This window comes from Lolium rigidum, chromosome 6, assembly GCF_022539505.1.
Source record: "Lolium rigidum isolate FL_2022 chromosome 6, APGP_CSIRO_Lrig_0.1, whole genome shotgun sequence".
Lineage (NCBI taxonomy): Eukaryota > Viridiplantae > Streptophyta > Magnoliopsida > Poales > Poaceae > Lolium > Lolium rigidum.
In genome coordinates, this window is record NC_061513.1 from 100,030,081 (window position 1) to 100,047,910 (window position 17,830).

A 17,830-nucleotide genomic window follows, 5' to 3' on the forward strand; every position below is an offset into this window, starting at 1 on the left:
GAAGAATAACACCACAACTTAAATATCATAACATTGAATATTACTCAACCATGGTTCACTACTAACATTTAGACTTCACCCATGTCCTCAAGAACTAAACGAACTACTCACGAGACATCATATGGAACATGATCAGAGGTGATATGATGATGAATAACAATCTGAACATAAACCTTGGTTCAACGGTTTCACTCAATAGCATCAACAACAAGTAGAAATCAATACCGGGAGAGTTTCCCCTATCAAACAATCAAGATCATACCCAAATTGCTACGGCGATGACGATGTGCAGCGGTGGAGACGGCGGTGATGATGGTGGAGATGATGGTGATGGTGATGGAGATGATGTCCAGCTCGATGACGGTGACGATGGCGTCGATTTCCCCCTCCGGGAGGGAATTTCCCCGGCGGATTTCAGCCGCCGGAGAGCTCTTTTCTCTCTGGTGTTCTCCGCCCCGCAGAGGCGGCTGTAACTCTTCGCGAGGTACCCTCTGTGGCTTAGGTCTTCGGGACGAAGGATTTCGCGAAGAAAAGGAGGCGAAAGAGGCTGTGGGGCCCCCTCACCACCAGGTGGCGCGGCCAGGCCATGGGCCGCGCCGCCCTGTGGTGTGGGCCCACCTTGGGTCCACCTCGGCTCCCCCTTCGGCTTCCTTCGTCATCTGGAAAAATAGGATTTTTGGTATAATTTCCTTCCACGAGTTGATCTTCCGAAATATTGCATTCGACGGTGCTTTTTCCGGCGGAATCCGGCTCCGGTGCTTGATCCTCCAATAATGATGAAACATGCAAAATAGATGAAATAACATAAGTATTGTGTCCAAATATGAAATATATCAATGAATAACAGCAAATTATGATATAAAATAGTGATGCAAATTGGACGTATCAACTCCCCCAAGCTTAGACTTCGCTTGTCCCCAAGCGAAACTGAACTCGGTAAACAGGACCACATGTTTATGGAGTGAAGAGTCGATAAATAAAATACGGACAAGAAGCATCATATTCATTCACACAAAACATTCTAGTAAACAACTTCCTCATATAACTAAACTTGAAACAAGTATAAACTAATCACAAATAAAGGTGCATAAGAAATCATAGTTGGTGATGGCAAACTTCATTCTTGGTCAGAGAACAATTAACAGGTTATACTTATCTATCGAGCAATGCTCTCATATTAAAGTTTATATTGCACAACTTGCATACTCAATCATAATAGTCTCCTCATGATCATTGATAACTTGCAAAGCTATATTCATTCAGATAAAACTTGTACTAAACAAGGAAAAGTAAAAGACATGATGAAGTAAATCACAATATAATGATTTGATCACAACTACTCAAATGCTTGCTTGAGATGGAGGGAAATAGGTTTATTGACTCAACATAAAGTAAAATACAGGCCCTTCACAGAGGGAAGCAGGGATTAAATCATGTGCTAGAGCTTTTTCAGTTTTGAAATCATATAAAGAGAATAAAAGTAAAGTTTTGAGAGGTGTTTGTTGTTGTCAACGACTGGTAGCGGGTACTCTAACCCCCTTGCCAAACAGACCTCCAAAGAGCGGCTCCCATGAAGGACGTCATCTCTACCAGCAAGGTAGATCATCCCTCTTCTCTTTTTTTTACACATGTACTTTAGTTTATTTAAGGATGACACTCCCCCCAACCTTTGCTTACACAAGCCATGGCTAACCGAATCTCGGGTGCCTTCCAACAATCTCATACCATGGAGGAGTGTCTATTGCAAAATTAAGTTGCTTACTGATGAATCAGAGCAAAACATGTGAAGAGAATTATTAATGAAAGTTGATTAATTGGGGCTGGGAACCCCGTTGCCGGCTCTTTTTGCAAAATTATAGGATAAGTGGATGAAGCCACTAGTCCATTAGTGGAAGCTGCCTAACAAGACTGAAAGATAAAACACCACATACTTCCTCATGAGCTATAAAACATTGACACAAATAAGAAGTAATAAATTTTGAATTGTTTAAAGGTAGCACATGAAGTATTTACTTGGAATGGCAGAAAATACCATGTAGTAGGTAGATATGGTGGACACAAATGGCATAAGTTTGGGTTCAAGTTTGGATGCACGAGAAGTATTCCCTCTCAGTACAGGTCTTTGGCTAGCACGGCTAATTAGCAAGCATAAGAGTTGAAGGAAACAAACAAATATACATGTGATAGAAACAATCATGCATCTTCCTTGTAAGCACAAACAATTTTAACTTCACAATAAGCTAAGAGCTAACAAGAAGGGAAGACAATGAAACAACTACATGTATTTCTCTTTTCTACTTAAACCTCAAAGTGTTGTTGCTATTGACCAATGCTAAGTTTGCCAAAACCAAATAGATTTATTCGATGCTCCCAAAGTGATACCAATACTAAGAACAAGGTAAATCATATAATAGAGATTGCAACCTAAAATAAGATGTGCAATATGTAAATGATAAGACTTCTCATTAATATTTCATAACGATAACTCACACCAAGGGATACATAGACAACCAACTAAAGGAGAGATACTTCCACACTGCACCCCATCTTATATGATAACTTCCCTACTCATGATACGACACTACTTGATAGTAAAAAGTAAAAGGTAATGATGATGTGATACCGCGGCACTCCCCCAAGCTTGGAACAAACCAAGGGGATCACAATCATCATAGTAATAGTTAACTTCATAATCTACAAGAGATCACAATCATAAACTACGCCAAGTACTACATGATGCACACACTGTCACCATTACATCATGGAGGAGGAATAGAGTACTTTAATAACATCACTAGAGTAGCACATAGATGAATAGTGATACAAAACTCATATGAATCTCAATCATGTAAGGCAGCTCATGAGATCATTGTATTGAAGTACATAGGAGAGAGATTAACCACATAGCTACCGGTACAGCCCTTAGCCTCGATGGAGAACTACTCCCTCCTCATGGGAGACAGCAGCGGTGATGAAGATGGCGGTGGTGTCGATGGAGATGCCTTCCGGGGGCACTTCCCCGTCCCGGCGGCGTGCCGGAACAGAGACTCCTGTCCCCCAGATCTTGGCTTCGTGATGGCGGCGGCTCTGGAAGGTTTCTCGTACCGTGGCTTTTTTCGTCTAGGGTTCTCGCGACGGAGTCCTTAAGTAGGCGGAAGGGCAGCTTCGGAGGGTCCCTGGTGGGACCACACAATAGGGTGGTGCGGCCCACCCTCTGGCCGCGCCGACCTGGCGTGTGGGGCCCCCAGGGCTGCCCTCTCGTGGCTCTCGGGTGTTCTGGAAGCTTCGTGGAATTCTAAGATGCTGGGCGTTGATTTCGTCCAATTCCGAGAATATTTCCTTACTAGGATTTCTGAAACCAAAAACAGCAGAAAACAGGAACTGGCACTTCGGCATCTCGTCAATAGGTTAGTTCCGGAAAACGCATAATAATGACATAAAGTGTGAACAAAACATGTAGGTATTATCATAAAACAAGCATGGAACATAAGAAATTATCGATACGTCGGAGACGTATCAGTCACTTCCCATGGTTAAATAGAGGCATGAACCCACTATCGAGCATAAATACTCTCTCTTGGAGTCGCTAGCATCTACTTGGCCAGAGCATCTACTAGAAACGGAGAGCATGCAAGATCATAATAACATAATACATAATCTCAACCAAAGCAATCTCTCTATAAATCGGATCCACATCAAACCAACATGTAGCAATTACAAATAAATGATCTTGATCATGTTAGGTAGCTCACAAGATCTATACATGAAGCACAACAAGGAGAGGACAGCCATCTAGCTACTGCTATGGACCCATGGTCCCGTGGAGAACTACTCACACATCGCCTCGGATGAAGACATGACAATGTAGAGGCCTCCGGCGGTGATTTCCCTCTCCGGCAGGGTGCCGGGATGGACTGCAGAACCCTCCCGAACTAGGGTTTCGGTTGACGGCGGCGTCGGAACTTTTCGTGGATGGAGGCTCGGGTCCCTGGTGTTTTCCCGGTACGAGGAATAAATAGGCAGAAGGGCGGAGCAAACGAGGCGACGAGGCGCCAGTACATGGGCTAGGCGCGGCCAAGGGTGGGGCCGCGCCTGCCCTATGTACTGCCACGTGGCAGCTCTCCTGCGCGTGTCCTTCTGGCTCCGTCTTCATCCCGGAAAATTAAGACTCTAGGCTTTTGTTTCGTCCAATTCCGAGAAACTTTCATGTACAACTTTTCTGAAACACAAAAACAGCAGAAAACAGGAACTGACACTGCGTTAATAGGTTAGTCCCAGAAAATGCTAAAAAGTGTGGAAAAGTGCACATAAAACATATAAAAATTGTAACAAAACAAGCATGGAGCATCAAAAATTATAGATATGTTTGGGACGTATCACTCCTCCTCTGCCACCTCTCTAGTTTCATACCCTCTATAGTTGTTGTGGGAGAAACCATTGACATGAGCCTCGCAGATCCTCCAGGAATTATACATTCCGGGCTGCCTCCCGGCCCCTCAACACCATGTACCACTAACATCGAACATAAACAACAGAGGTAAGTACATGATCAGAAGCAAATGACAAGCTCAACAAGATCATCCAAGCAAGACAATAATTTCATAAGCTAAGGGAGCATGCATGATTGATACGCGTACAACACGCGTCCGTTGGGAACCCCAAGAGGAAGGTGTGATGCGTACAGCGGCAAGTTTTCCCTCAGTATGAAACCAAGGTTTATCGAACCAGTAGGAGCCAAGAAGCACGTTGAAGGTTGATGGCGGCGAGATGTAGTGCGGCGCAACACCAGGGATTCCGGCGCCAACGTGGAACCTGCACAACACAACCAAAGTAATTTGCCCCAACGAAACAGTGAGGTTGTCAATCTCACCGGCTTGCTGTAACAAAGGATTAGATGTATAGTGTGGATGATGATTGTTTGCAGAAAACAGTAGAATAGTATTGCAGTAGATTGTATTTCAGTATAGAGAATTGGACCGGGGTCCACAGTTCACTAGAGGTGTCTCTCCCATAAGATAAACGAGCATGTTGGGTGAACAAATTACGGTTGGGCAATTGACAAATAAAGAGGGCATGACCATGCACATACATATTATGATGAGTATAGTGAGATTTAATTGGGCATTACGACAAAGTACATAGACCGCTATCCGAGCATGCATCTATGCCTAAAAAGTCCACCTTCGAGGTTATCATCCGAACCCCTCCGGTATTAAGTTGCTAACAACGGACAATTGCATTAAGTATTGCGCGTAATGTAATCAATAACTACATCCTCGGACATAGCATCAATGTTTTATCCCTAGTGGCAACAAGCACATCCATAATCTTAGAGATTTCGTCACTTCCCAGATTCACGGAGACATGAACCCACTATCGAGCATAAATACTCCCTCTTGGAGTTACAAGCATCTACTTGGCCGAGCATCTACTAGTAACGGAGAGCATGCAAGATCATAAACAACACATAGACATAACTTTGATAATCAACATAACAAGTATTCTCTATTCATCGGATCCCAACAAACGCAACATATAGAATTACAGATAGATGATCTTGATCATGTTAGGCAGCTCACAAGATCCGACAATTAAGCACAATGGGGAGAAGACAACCATCTAGCTACTGCTATGGACCCATAGTCCAGGGGTAGACTACTCACACATCACTCCGGAAGCGACCATGGCGGCGTAGAGTCCTCCGGGAGATGATTCCCCTCTCCGGCGAGGTGCCGGAGGCGATCTCCTGAATCCCCCGAGATGGGATTGGCGGCGGCGGCGTCTCCGGAAGGTTTTCCGTATCGTGGCTCTCGGTGCCGGGGGTTTCGCGACGGAGGCTTTAAGTAGGCGGAAGGGCAGGTCGGGGGCGGCACGAGGGGCCCACACCATAGGGCCGCGCGGCCGAGGCGGGGCCGCGCCGCCCTAGGGTTTGGCCGCCTCGTGGCCCCACTTCGTCTCCTCTTCGGTCTTCGGAAACTTCGTGGCAAAATAGGACCACGGGCGTTGATTTCGTCCAATTCCGAGAATATTTCGTTACTAGGATTTCCGAAACCAAAAACAGCGAAAACGACAGAATCGGCACTTCGGCATCTTGTTAATAGGTTAGTTCCAGAAAATGCACGAATATGACATAAAGTGTGCATAAAACATGTAGATAACATCAATAATGTGGCATGGAACACAAGAAATTATCGATACGTTGGAGACGTATCAGCATCCCCATGCTTAGTTCTGCTCGTCCCAAGCAGGTAAAACGATAACAAAGATAATTTCTGGAGTGACATGCCATCATAACCTTGATCATACTATTTGTAAAGCATATGTAGTGAATGCAGTGATCAAAACAATGTATATGACATGAGTAAACAAGTGAATCATATAGCAAAGACTTTTCATGAATAGTACTTCAAGACAAGCATCAATAAGTCTTGCATAAGAGTTAACTCATAAAGCAATAATTCATAGTAGAGACATTGAAGCAACACAAAGGAAGATGAAGTTTCAGCGGTTGCTTTCAACTTGTAACATGTATATCTTATGGATATTGTCAACATAGAGTAATATAATAAGTGCAATATGCAAGTATGTAGGAATCAATGCACAGTTCACACAAGTGTTTGCTTCTTGAGGTGGAGAGAAATAGGTGAACTGACTCAACAATGAAAGTAAAAGAATGGTCCTCCATAGAGGAAAAGCATCGATTGCTATATTTGTGCTAGAGCTTTGATTTTGAAAACATGAAACAATTTTGTCAACGGTAGTAATAAAGCATATGTATCATGTAAATTATATCTTACAAGTTGCAAGCCTCATGCATAGTATACTAATAGTGCCCGCACCTTGTCCTAATTAGCTTGGACTACCGGATCATTGCAATGCACATGTTTTAACCAAGTGTCACAAAGGGGTACCTCTATGCCGCCTGTACAAAGGTCTAAGGAGAAAGCTCGCATTGGATTTCTCGCTATTGATTATTCTCAACTTAGACATCCATACCGGGACAACATAGACAACAGATAATGGACTCCTCTTTTATGCATAAGCATGTGGCAACAATTATTATTCTCATATGAGATTGAGGATATTGTCCAAAACTGAAACTTCCACCATCGATCATGGCTTTAGTTAGCGGCCCAATGTTCTTCTCTAACAATATGCATGCTTAACCATAAGGTGGTAGATCTCTCTTACTTCAGACAAGACGGACATGCATAGCAACTCACATGAAATTCAACAAAGAGTAGTTGATGGCGTCCCCAGTGAACATGGTTATCGCACAACAAGCAACTTAATAAGAGATAAAGTGCATAAGTACATATTCAATACCACAATAGTTTTTAAGCTATTTGTCCCATGAGCTATATATTGTAAAGGTGAATGATGGAATTTTAAAGGTAGCACTCAAGCAATTTACTTTGGAATGGCGGAGAAATACATGTAGTAGGTAGGTATGGTGGACACAAATGGCATAGTGGTTGGCTCAAGTATTTTGGATGCATGAGAAGTAATCCCTCTCGATACAAGGTTTAGGCTAGCAAGGTTATTTGAAACAAACACAAGGATGAACCGGTGCAGCAAAACTCACATAAAAGACATATTGTAAACATTATAAGACTCTACACCGTCTTCCTTGTTGTTCAAAACTCAATACTAGAAATTATCTAGACCTTAGAGAGGCCAAATATGCAAACCAAATTTTAGCATGCTCTATGTATTTCTTCATTAATGGGTGCAAAGTATATGATGCAAGAGCTTAAACATGAGCACAACAATTGCCAAGTATCACATTATCCAAGACATTTATAGCAATTACTACATGTATCATTTTCCAATCCCAACCATATAACAATTTAACGAAGAAGAAACTTCGCCATGAATACTATGAGTAAAGCCTAAGGACATACTTGTCCATATGCTACAGCGGAGCGTGTCTCTCTCCCATACAGCGAATGCTAGGATCCATTTTATTCAAACAAAACAAAAAACAAAAACAAACCGACGCTCCAAGAAAAGCACATAAGATGTGATGGAATAAAAATATAGTTTCGGGGGAGGAACCCGATAATGTTGTCGATGAAGAAGGGGATGCCTTGGGCATCCCCAAGCTTAGACGCTTGAGTCTTCTTAGAATATGCAGGGGTGAACCACCGGGGCATCCCCAAGCTTAGAGCTTTCACTCTCCTTGATCATATTGTATCATCTCCCTCTCTTGATCCTTGAAAACTTCCTCCACACCAAACTTAGAACAACTCATTAGAGGGTTAGTGCACAATCAAAATTAACATGTTCAGAGGTGACACAATCATTCTTAACACTTCTGGACATTGCATAAAGCTACTGGACATTAATGGATCAAAGAAATTCATCCAACATAGCAAAAGAGGCAATGCGAAATAAAAGGCAGAATCTGTCAAAACAGAACAGTTCGTATTGACGAATTTTATCGAGGCACCAGACTTGCTCAAATGAAAATGCTCAAATTGAATGAAAGTTGCGTACATATCTGAGGATCACTCACGTAAATTGGCATAATTTTCTGAGTTACCTACAGAGAAAACATCCCAGATTCGTGACAGCAAAGAAATCTGTTTCTGCGCAGTAATCCAAATCTAGTATGAACTTTACTATCAACGACTTTACTTGGCACAACAAAACACTAAACTAAGATAAGGAGAGGTTGCTACAGTAGTAAACAACTTCCAAGACACAAAATAAAAACAAAGTACTGTAGTAAAAACCATGGGTTGTCTCCCATAAGCGCTTTTCTTTAACGCCTTTCAGCTAGGCGCAGAAAGTGTGTATCAAGTATTATCAAGAGACGAAGTGTCAACATCATAATTTGTTCTAATAATAGAATCAAAAGGTAACTTCATTCTCTTTATAGGGAAGTGTTCCATACCTTTCTTGAGAGGAAATTGATATTTTATATTACCTTCCTTCATATCAATGATAGCACCAACAGTTCGAAGAAAAGGTCTTCCCAATATGATGGGACAAGATGCATTGCATTCAATATCCAAGACAACAAAATCAACGGGGACAAGGTTATTGTTAACGGTAATGCGAACATTATCAACTTTCCCCAAAGGTTTCTTTATAGAATGATCAGCAAGATTAACATCCAAATAACAATTTTTCAGCGGTGGCAAGTCAAGCATATTATAAATTTTCTTAGGCATAACGGAAATACTTGCACCAAGATCACATAAAGCATTACAATCAAAATCATTAACCTTCATCTTAATGATGGGCTCCCAACCATCCTCTAGCTTTCTAGGAATAGAGGCTTCGCGCTCTAGTTTCTCTTCTCTAGCTTTTATGAGAGCATTTGTAATATGTTGCGTGAAAGCCAAATTTATAGCACTAGCATTAGGACTTTTAGCAAGTTTTTGCAAGAACTTTATAACTTCAGAGATGTGGCAATCATCAAAATTCAAACCATTATAATCTAAAGCAATGGGATCATCATCCCCAATGTTGGAAAAAATTTCAGCAGTTTTATCACGAGCGGTTTCAGCAGTTTTAGCGGTTTCGAGCAATTTCTCGCGCTTTGCATTAGAAGTGGAAACATTGCTAACACCAATTCTTTTATTATTAATAGTAGGAGGTGCAGCAACATGTGTAGCATTAGCATTACTAGTCGTGGTAATAGTCCAAACTTTAGCTACATTCTTCTCTTTAGCTAGTTTTTCATTTTCTTCTCTATCCCACCTAGCACGCAATTCAGCCATTAATCTTATATTCTCATTAATTCTAACTTGGATGGCATTTGCTGTAGTAACAATTTTATTTTCAATATCCCTACTAGGCATAACTTTCGATTTCAAAAGATCAACATCAGCAGACAAGACTATCGACTTTAGAAGCAAGTATATCAATTTTCCCAAGCTTTTCTTCAACAGATTTGTTAAAAGCAGTTTGTGTACTAATAAATTCTTTAAGCATGGCTTAAAGTCCAGGGGGTGTGTTCCTATTATTATTGTAAGAATTCCCATAAGAATTAGCATAACCGTTACCATTATTATAAGGATATGGCCTATAGTTGTTACTAGAATTGTTCCGGTAAGCATTGTTGTTGAAATTATTATTTTTAATGAAGTTTACATCAACATGTTCTTCTTGGGCAACCAATGAAGCTAACGGAACATTATTAGGATCAACATTAGTCCTATCATTCACAAGCATAGACATAATAGCATCAATCTTATCACTCAAGGAAGAGGTTTCTTCGACAGAATTTACCTTCTTACCTTGTGGAGCTCTTTCCGTGTGCCATTCAGAGTAGTTGATCATCATATTATCAAGAAGATTTGTTGCTTCACCAAGAGTGATGGACATAAAGGTACCTCCAGCAGCTGAATCCAATAAATTCCGCGAAGAAAAATTCAGTCCTGCATAAAAGGTTTGGATGATCATCCAAGTAGTCAATCCATGGGTTGGGCAATTTTTAACCAGAGATTTCATTCTTTCCCATGCTTGTGCAACATGCTCAGTATCTAATTGTTTAAAATTCATTATGCTACTCCTCAAAGATATAATTTTAGCAGGGGATAATATCTACCAATAAAAGCATCCTTGCATTTAGTCCATGAATCAATACTATTCTTAGGCAGAGATAGCAACCAATCTTTAGCTCTTCCTCTTAATGAGAAAGGGAACAATTTTAATTTTATAATGTCACCATCTACATCCTTATACTTTTGCATTTCACATAGTTCAACAAAATTATTAAGATGGGCAGCAGCATCATCGGAACTAACACCAGAAAATTGCTCTCGCATAACAAGATTCAATAAAGCAGGTTTAATTTCAAAGAATTCTGCTGTAGTAGCAGGTGGAGCAATAGGTGTGCATAAGAAATCATTATTATTTGTGGTTGTGAAGTCACACAACTTAGTATTTTCAGGGATGGCCATTTTAGCAGTAGTAAATAAAGCAAACTAGATAAAGTAAATGCAAGTAACTAATTTTTTTGTGTTTTTGATATAGCAAACAAGATAACAAATAAAGTAAAACTAGCAACTAATTTTTTGTATTTTGATTTAGTGCAGCAAACAAAGTAGTAAATAAAACTAAGCAAGACAAAAACAAAGTAAAGAGATTGGGATGTGGAGAGTCCCCTTGCAGCGTGTCTTGATCTCCCCGGCAACGGCGCCAGAAAAAGAGCTTGATACGCGTACAGCACGCGTCCGTTGGGAACCCCAAGAGGAAGGTGTGATGCGTACAGCGGCAAGTTTTCCCTCGAGTATGAAACCAAGGTTTATCGAACCAGTAGGAGCCAAGAAGCACGTTGAAGGTTGATGGCGGCGAGATGTAGTGCGGCGCAACACCGGGGATTCCGGCGCCAACGTGGAACCTGCACAACACAACCAAAGTACTTTGCCCCAACGAAACAGTGAGGTTGTCAATCTCACCGGCTTGCTGTAACAAAGGATTAGATGTATAGTGTGGATGATGATTGTTTGCGAGAAAACGGTAGAACAGTATTGCGAGTAGATTGTATTTCGAGTATAGAGAATTGGACCGGGGTCCACAGTTCACTAGAGGTGTCTCTCCCATAAGATAAACAGCATGTTGGGTGAACAAATTACAGTTGGGCAATTGACAAATAAAGAGGGCATGACCATGCACATACATATTATGATGAGTATAGTGAGATTTAATTGGGCATTACGACAAAGTACATAGACCGCTATCCAGGCATGCATCTATGCCTAAAAAGTCCACCTTCGGGTTATCATCCGAACCCCTCCGGTATTAAGTTGCTAACAACGAGACAATTGCATTAAGTATTGCGCGTAATGTAATCAATAACTACATCCTCGGACATAGCATCAATGTTTTATCCCTAGTGGCAACAGCACATCCATAATCTTAGAGATTTCGTCACTTCCCAGATTCACGGAGACATGAACCCACTATCGAGCATAAATACTCCCTCTTGGAGTTACAAGCATCTACTTGGCCGGAGCATCTACTAGTAACGGAGAGCATGCAAGATCATAAACAACACATAGACATAACTTTGATAATCAACATAACAAGTATTCTCTATTCATCGGATCCCAACAAACGCAACATATAGAATTACAGATAGATGATCTTGATCATGTTAGGCAGCTCACAAGATCCGACAATTAAGCACAATGGGGAGAAGACAACCATCTAGCTACTGCTATGGACCCATAGTCCAGGGGTAGACTACTCACACATCACTCCAGAGGCGACCATGGCGGCGTAGAATCCTCCGGGAGATGATTCCCCTCTCCGGCAGGGTGCCGGAGGCGATCTCCTGAATCCCCCGAGATGGGATTGGCGGCGACGGCGTCTCTGGAAGGTTTTCCATATCGTGGCTCTCGGTACTGGGGGTTTCGCGACGGAGGCTTTAAGTAGGCGGAAGGCAGGTCAGGGGGCGGCACGAGGGGCCCACACCATAGGGCCGCGTGGCCAGGGCAGGGGCCGCGCCGCCCTAGGGTTTGGCCGCCTCGTGGCCCCACTTCGTCTCCTCTTCGGTCTTCTGGAAGCTTCGTGGCAAAATAGGACCCTGGGCGTTGATTTCGTCCAATTCCGAGAATATTTCGTTACTAGGATTTCTGAAACCAAAAACAGCAGAAAACGACAAGCGGCACTTCGGCATCTTGTTAATAGGTTAGTTCCAGAAAATGCACGAATATGACATAAAGTGTGCATAAAACATGTAGATAACATCAATAATGTGGCATGGAACACAAGAAATTATCGATACGTTGGAGACGTATCAATGATCATTACCGAAAGTGGATCACAAGTTCATCCTAGCACTAAGGTGTTATCCTAGTACCACAACAAAAGTGAGTGTCATCCTACCACCGCAAAGTTTTCATCACATGATGGGTTAGTATGTACCATCTCATCATACATGCCATAAGAAGTTTTTAAGCCCTAGATACCACCAAAATATGTATCACAAGTTCATCATCATCAACCATTAGGAGCAAGCAAGCATGCATCCCCACCCCCACAGTGCCCTAGTGCACCACTACATATTGTAGTAGTGCTTGGATAGGTAGGTCCTAAGCCACAGGGACCTATGGATGTCCCCCATGCTAACAAAGTTGGTTCCCTGGGCCTTGTGGTCAACAAGGTGGCTTAGAGCCGCCATGAGTGCCTCCTAGGAGAACTCAACAACGGCCATGACGACCTGGTAGAGGCTGGGTGGATGTTGGTTGGCTTGTTGTCCCTGACCGCCTTAGCGACGTCCTTGACGGCTTCAGTCAAGCTGCTAAAGGCCTAGAGCTCATCCTCGGACAGCCCACTCCTCTTCATCTTGCCTCCGGGTGCTTGGTCATTGTTAGCCTTGTCCGGGCCATCGATGATGATGGTATCAGACTCCTACGTGTCAACTCCCTCCTTGGGTGGAGGTGAAGGCATGCCAAGGGGCTCATTGGAGCCCATGGAAAACTTGCCCGTGGTGATACCACCAACAAAGATGGTGTGCATCTCATGGTAGTTGTGGATCCGCTTGTTGAGGGACTCGACGTCCTTGACGTGATCCTGAAGAAGGACGACAAGGAAGGGTGTTAGAAGTGGCCCGAGATAAGCAAATGACAAGTGCAAAACAGTTAGATGTAACAAATGTGTTAACCGTGATGTGTCCCTAGTAGTGGCCAGCCTCTAACATGATGTTGCAGCCGTCCTCATCCCATTGAGCACGGTTCAGATCTCTGAGCTTGCTAATATGGACCCAACTCGTCCTCCACTTCCTTAGGTGGTTGTATACTTGAGTAGAAGACACCTTGGCTCCACAATGCTCGAAGAGATCCTTGGAAACAGCAGTGAGGTGGATCTCCTTGAACCCTTCGTCAGTACGGATGCCGGCTCTCATGATATCATATATCTTCTCCAGCACAAATGATTACTGGAATGGCAGCCACTTCATGGTGCCCTTTATATGTGTATCGTGGGCTTTGCGCGCTTCACGAGCATCATGGAGCTCATGCGCCTTCCTTGCCTTAGCAAGGTTCAGGGAAACCTTTGATGTCACGTTGCTAACAAGGCTATGCACACTGCTCCGCGACATTTGTCCGAGCTGCGAATGTTGAGGCTGCTCAGAGCTCTGAGGCACCTCCACATTCATGCGGTTTTCACCCATGTGAGCCTATGAATCATCGACAAGGGAAGGGGTCTGCGAGTCCTCAAAGGGAACAAGAGCCTGGTTAACGAAGTCCTGGCACATTTACCAAGGACGTACAAACTAATTAAACGATGGCACAATCGACGCAATACAAGATCATAGGCCTACATAGAACTAGATCAAGGCATAGAAACAACTATATCATACGATACTACCATTGCACAATCTAGGCAACCAACATGATAAAATAAGACAAACCATGCTCATTGAGGTAAATGATCAAAGATTTAACAATGTACAACCACAAATCAAACCTACAAGTATAAATCAATGACAAATCTAAGCTAAAGCGGTCAGAGATCTAACCCTAACCACATGGAGGTGGAGAAGAAGTCATGTTGATGTTACTCACAGTCATCGCTGGACGTGGGCGAAGGAGTGGAGAGCTCGATGAAGTGGTCGGAGTCGCCCTGCCGCTGACACCACCTTCTTACCTTGTTTGCCGACCAGAGAAGAGGGTTGGAAGGGAGAAATGGTGGTTTTGAAATCAGCAGTGAGAGGAGGGGGTAGAAATAAGGGGGTGGTCTCGCCAGGAGGTGATGAAATCCTCCCACCCCCGTTTTCGCTTGTGCGCGGGAGCTAGCGCCATCTCCATGGTCGCACCACAACGCGCGGGCGTTGACGCCTTTTGGTTGTTGGGTGCCAGTGACGAGATTGGCTCGGGGGAAACGGCTAACTCAGACGTTTCCCATGGGGCTAGCCCGGGGGTGCTTTGACGGGTGCCAGCCACAACGCAGCCGCATCCCAGACATCCAATCAGTATCCCATAGTGTGTGATACCGACACAAAGAAGCCACACCGTGACCGGTCGGCGTGCATGCATCCTCTACCACACAATTACCATACCATTGCAGTCGGCACTCGCCAAGCTCCAACGTCATGTTCACTTTTATACGCATCATGTCCATCCTTTTCTATTTACAAGGTACTACTAGTGTATGATTATTTTCTTCTTTACATCCATGCATGCATATTGATCCGCTAGCCACTAGCAAAATGGTCGACAAAGCATCACGTCAAAACTCGCGAGATAAACCATATACACGGCGACCCTTTCCTTCGTTCCCACAGACCCACACCTGTCGCACGTTCTTTTACTGGTTCTTAATTGCTTGATCGATGCGACTTCTCTAAATTTATGTCGACCACGGTGGCAAAAAAATATATAGCTTGCACATATTGGGGTTATTCTAGCGAGAATTAACTAGTAAATCAGACTTATGTATCTTGTAGTGCAGAATTGTGGTTCTTGTAGTGCTACAGACGCCACTGGATTAGCCAACCACTGGATTAGCTCGACCAGATTCTACATTCTAGATGGAATGCTCGAGGCCGGAGAACCCAGCTCGGCCAGATTCTACGTACGTACGCAAGACTTGCAGAAGAAAAACGAGCAACTTGCTCAAACAAAAAGCTTGCACCATGGAGTATCTTTAGGCAACTTGCCCTGAGACTAGACCCATATGCACGGCGAGGTGGTACTGCTTATCTCGATGGGTATTCCGGCCCGTACAAGGGGGGACGGCCGGCCCCTGTTTTTTCGTGCAGCTTTTTCCTTGAAAGCTTCTCGATCGTAAACTTTGTTGAACACTTGTCTATTTGAAATGTATTCCCGCGGTGCAAGTGGGGCTCGATCGCGAGATTTCTCAAGATTGATTTGAGAGAATGGGAGACTTTGAAGGGAGTCTAGGTGAGGCGCATGCAGGCTAGTTGTGACCTGTTTAATAATTTCCCGTCGGTCACTGTCGACGTATCGTTCGTCTACAGGAGCGTTTCTACGCGTGAGTGGCTGTTGGGTAAAACTGCGCGTCGGCAAAGATCGACCAAGTAAAAATACAGCAATGCGGATGATGTTAGGAGATGCAGATGGATGAGTTTTATGTGTGGGGGTTCATTTGCTTCGAGTTAAGGTGCTGCACGCAAGCCATCGTATTGGCGCGAAGGTTATACGTGTTGTCAGTTAGATGTTACACGTATAGGTACACTACATCTTTTAAAAGAACATCTGGATCTATATGACACTGAATTTGTAACACGCGTAGACTGAACGAGATCTACCACTCCATAGGAGCAGCGTACAGACAATTTTCCACCCTCCTCAACACCACCGGCAAGATCGCCGCCGACGAGGTGGACGGGAAGGCGAGTAATACCTTACTCTTTTCATGTACAACGTTGTCATAGCCACCATAGTGTTGCTGCCGTTTGACCAATCTCTAACTTTAATGACCTTACTACAACAGTGAGCATAGGTTTGAGGTTCCAACCTCCCCCCGCCGCTGGAGTGGCAAGAAGAGGAGGCGGGGACCCGCCGATTCCCGTCCGAAGAGGACATAGACGAGTAGATGATGACGGCTAGGGAGAAACCCTGGTTCGCCCCTATGTAATTGTCGTGAGGAAAACACTCGGTGCCCTTCTTCGTTAATTTGTATAGGTATTAGGTATAAGGTCTGAATAATGCAATAAGCAAAGTTCCAGTAATTAAATGTTCCAGTAATATGTAGTCGAATCAGTAAATTAACTGCACATTACACCACCTAAGTTAACATGAGTTGCACAAAGCCAAAACAGTAAAAATCGCATAGCACTACTAAGGCTCACTCAGGGCGCAAACATTCCACCCCAACCGTACATGCAAGGTACCTTCCTGGCCAGCCGGAGCGTGCGGGGTATCAACTGACGGCCAGCGGCACTGCCAGCGCGAGTTCCTCGGCCATGCGCGCCAGCGACTGGAGGTTGCACCGCACGATGGTGTCCACGAACATGCGCGTCTCCTCGCTCGTGTTCCCCGGCGGCACGTCCACCACGTACGACTCGACCACAAGGGTCACGAGCGGCGCCCCGGCCACCGTCGACGCCACCTCGTTCACGGTGGTCACGGACCGGTAGTTGGCGAGCCGGTGCTCGCCGCCGACGATGCGGAAGCTGAGCACGCGCCGCTCGTCGTCCAGGATCTCGAGGCGCTCGCGGCTGCAAGTCCCAGGCATGCCGGACACCACGCGCACCTCCCGCACCGACCCTACCGCGCCGCCGTCGCCGTCCACGAGGCGGCAGCTCTTGATGAAGTGCTTGTACGCCTGCGGCCGGTCGAAGCGCCGCACCACCGACCACACCGCCTCCGCGGGCGCCGCGATCGCCTGCACCACGGCCGAGCAGCACTGCCCCGCGCCGGCAGCGTGCTCGTGGTACCGCGCCACCTCGCCCGGCACGGCCGCGCCGTGCGCCACCAAGGCCTTGCGGCTGGCGCCGCCGATTCGGCTGTGCTGCTGCGGTGACGGCCGTACTGCTGTATACGGCATTGCAGAGAGCCAAAAGCTAGCTTGGTGCTTTGAGTTATGTTCTCTCCCTAGGGAAGAAATTCAGAAGCGTGGGTTAGGAAGTTCTAGGCTTGGATGTGTGTTATATATATATATGTCAAAAGGGAGAAAACAAGAGGTGGATGGTTGTGAGTTAAAAACTCCTAGTAGTTAATTCTCTTTGGGAGTTTAGTTACACTTGCATGCTTGCCTTATTTTGTAGTATTGGGTAAGCAAGTTGACGAAATAGTTTAGGGTTACTTGGTACAGTTGTTGTTTACTTTATAGTTTATAATGAATGGGTGGTATGGAGAGTGAAAGCAAAAGGACAAGGCCGGGGTGGTTAGCTTACCAAAAATCT

General features: G+C 44.4%; 1 protein-coding gene across 1 annotated transcript; it reads right to left on the minus strand.

Moving 5' to 3' along the window:
- Nucleotides 1-16,845: 16,845 nt before the first annotated feature.
- On the minus strand, nucleotides 16,846-17,472 carry LOC124663025 (abscisic acid receptor PYL4-like). The gene has a single exon (XM_047200788.1). The coding sequence runs from the start codon at nucleotides 17,470-17,472 to the stop codon at nucleotides 16,846-16,848; it is 627 nt and encodes a 208-aa protein (XP_047056744.1).
- Between the last annotated feature and the right edge of the window lie 358 nt (nucleotides 17,473-17,830).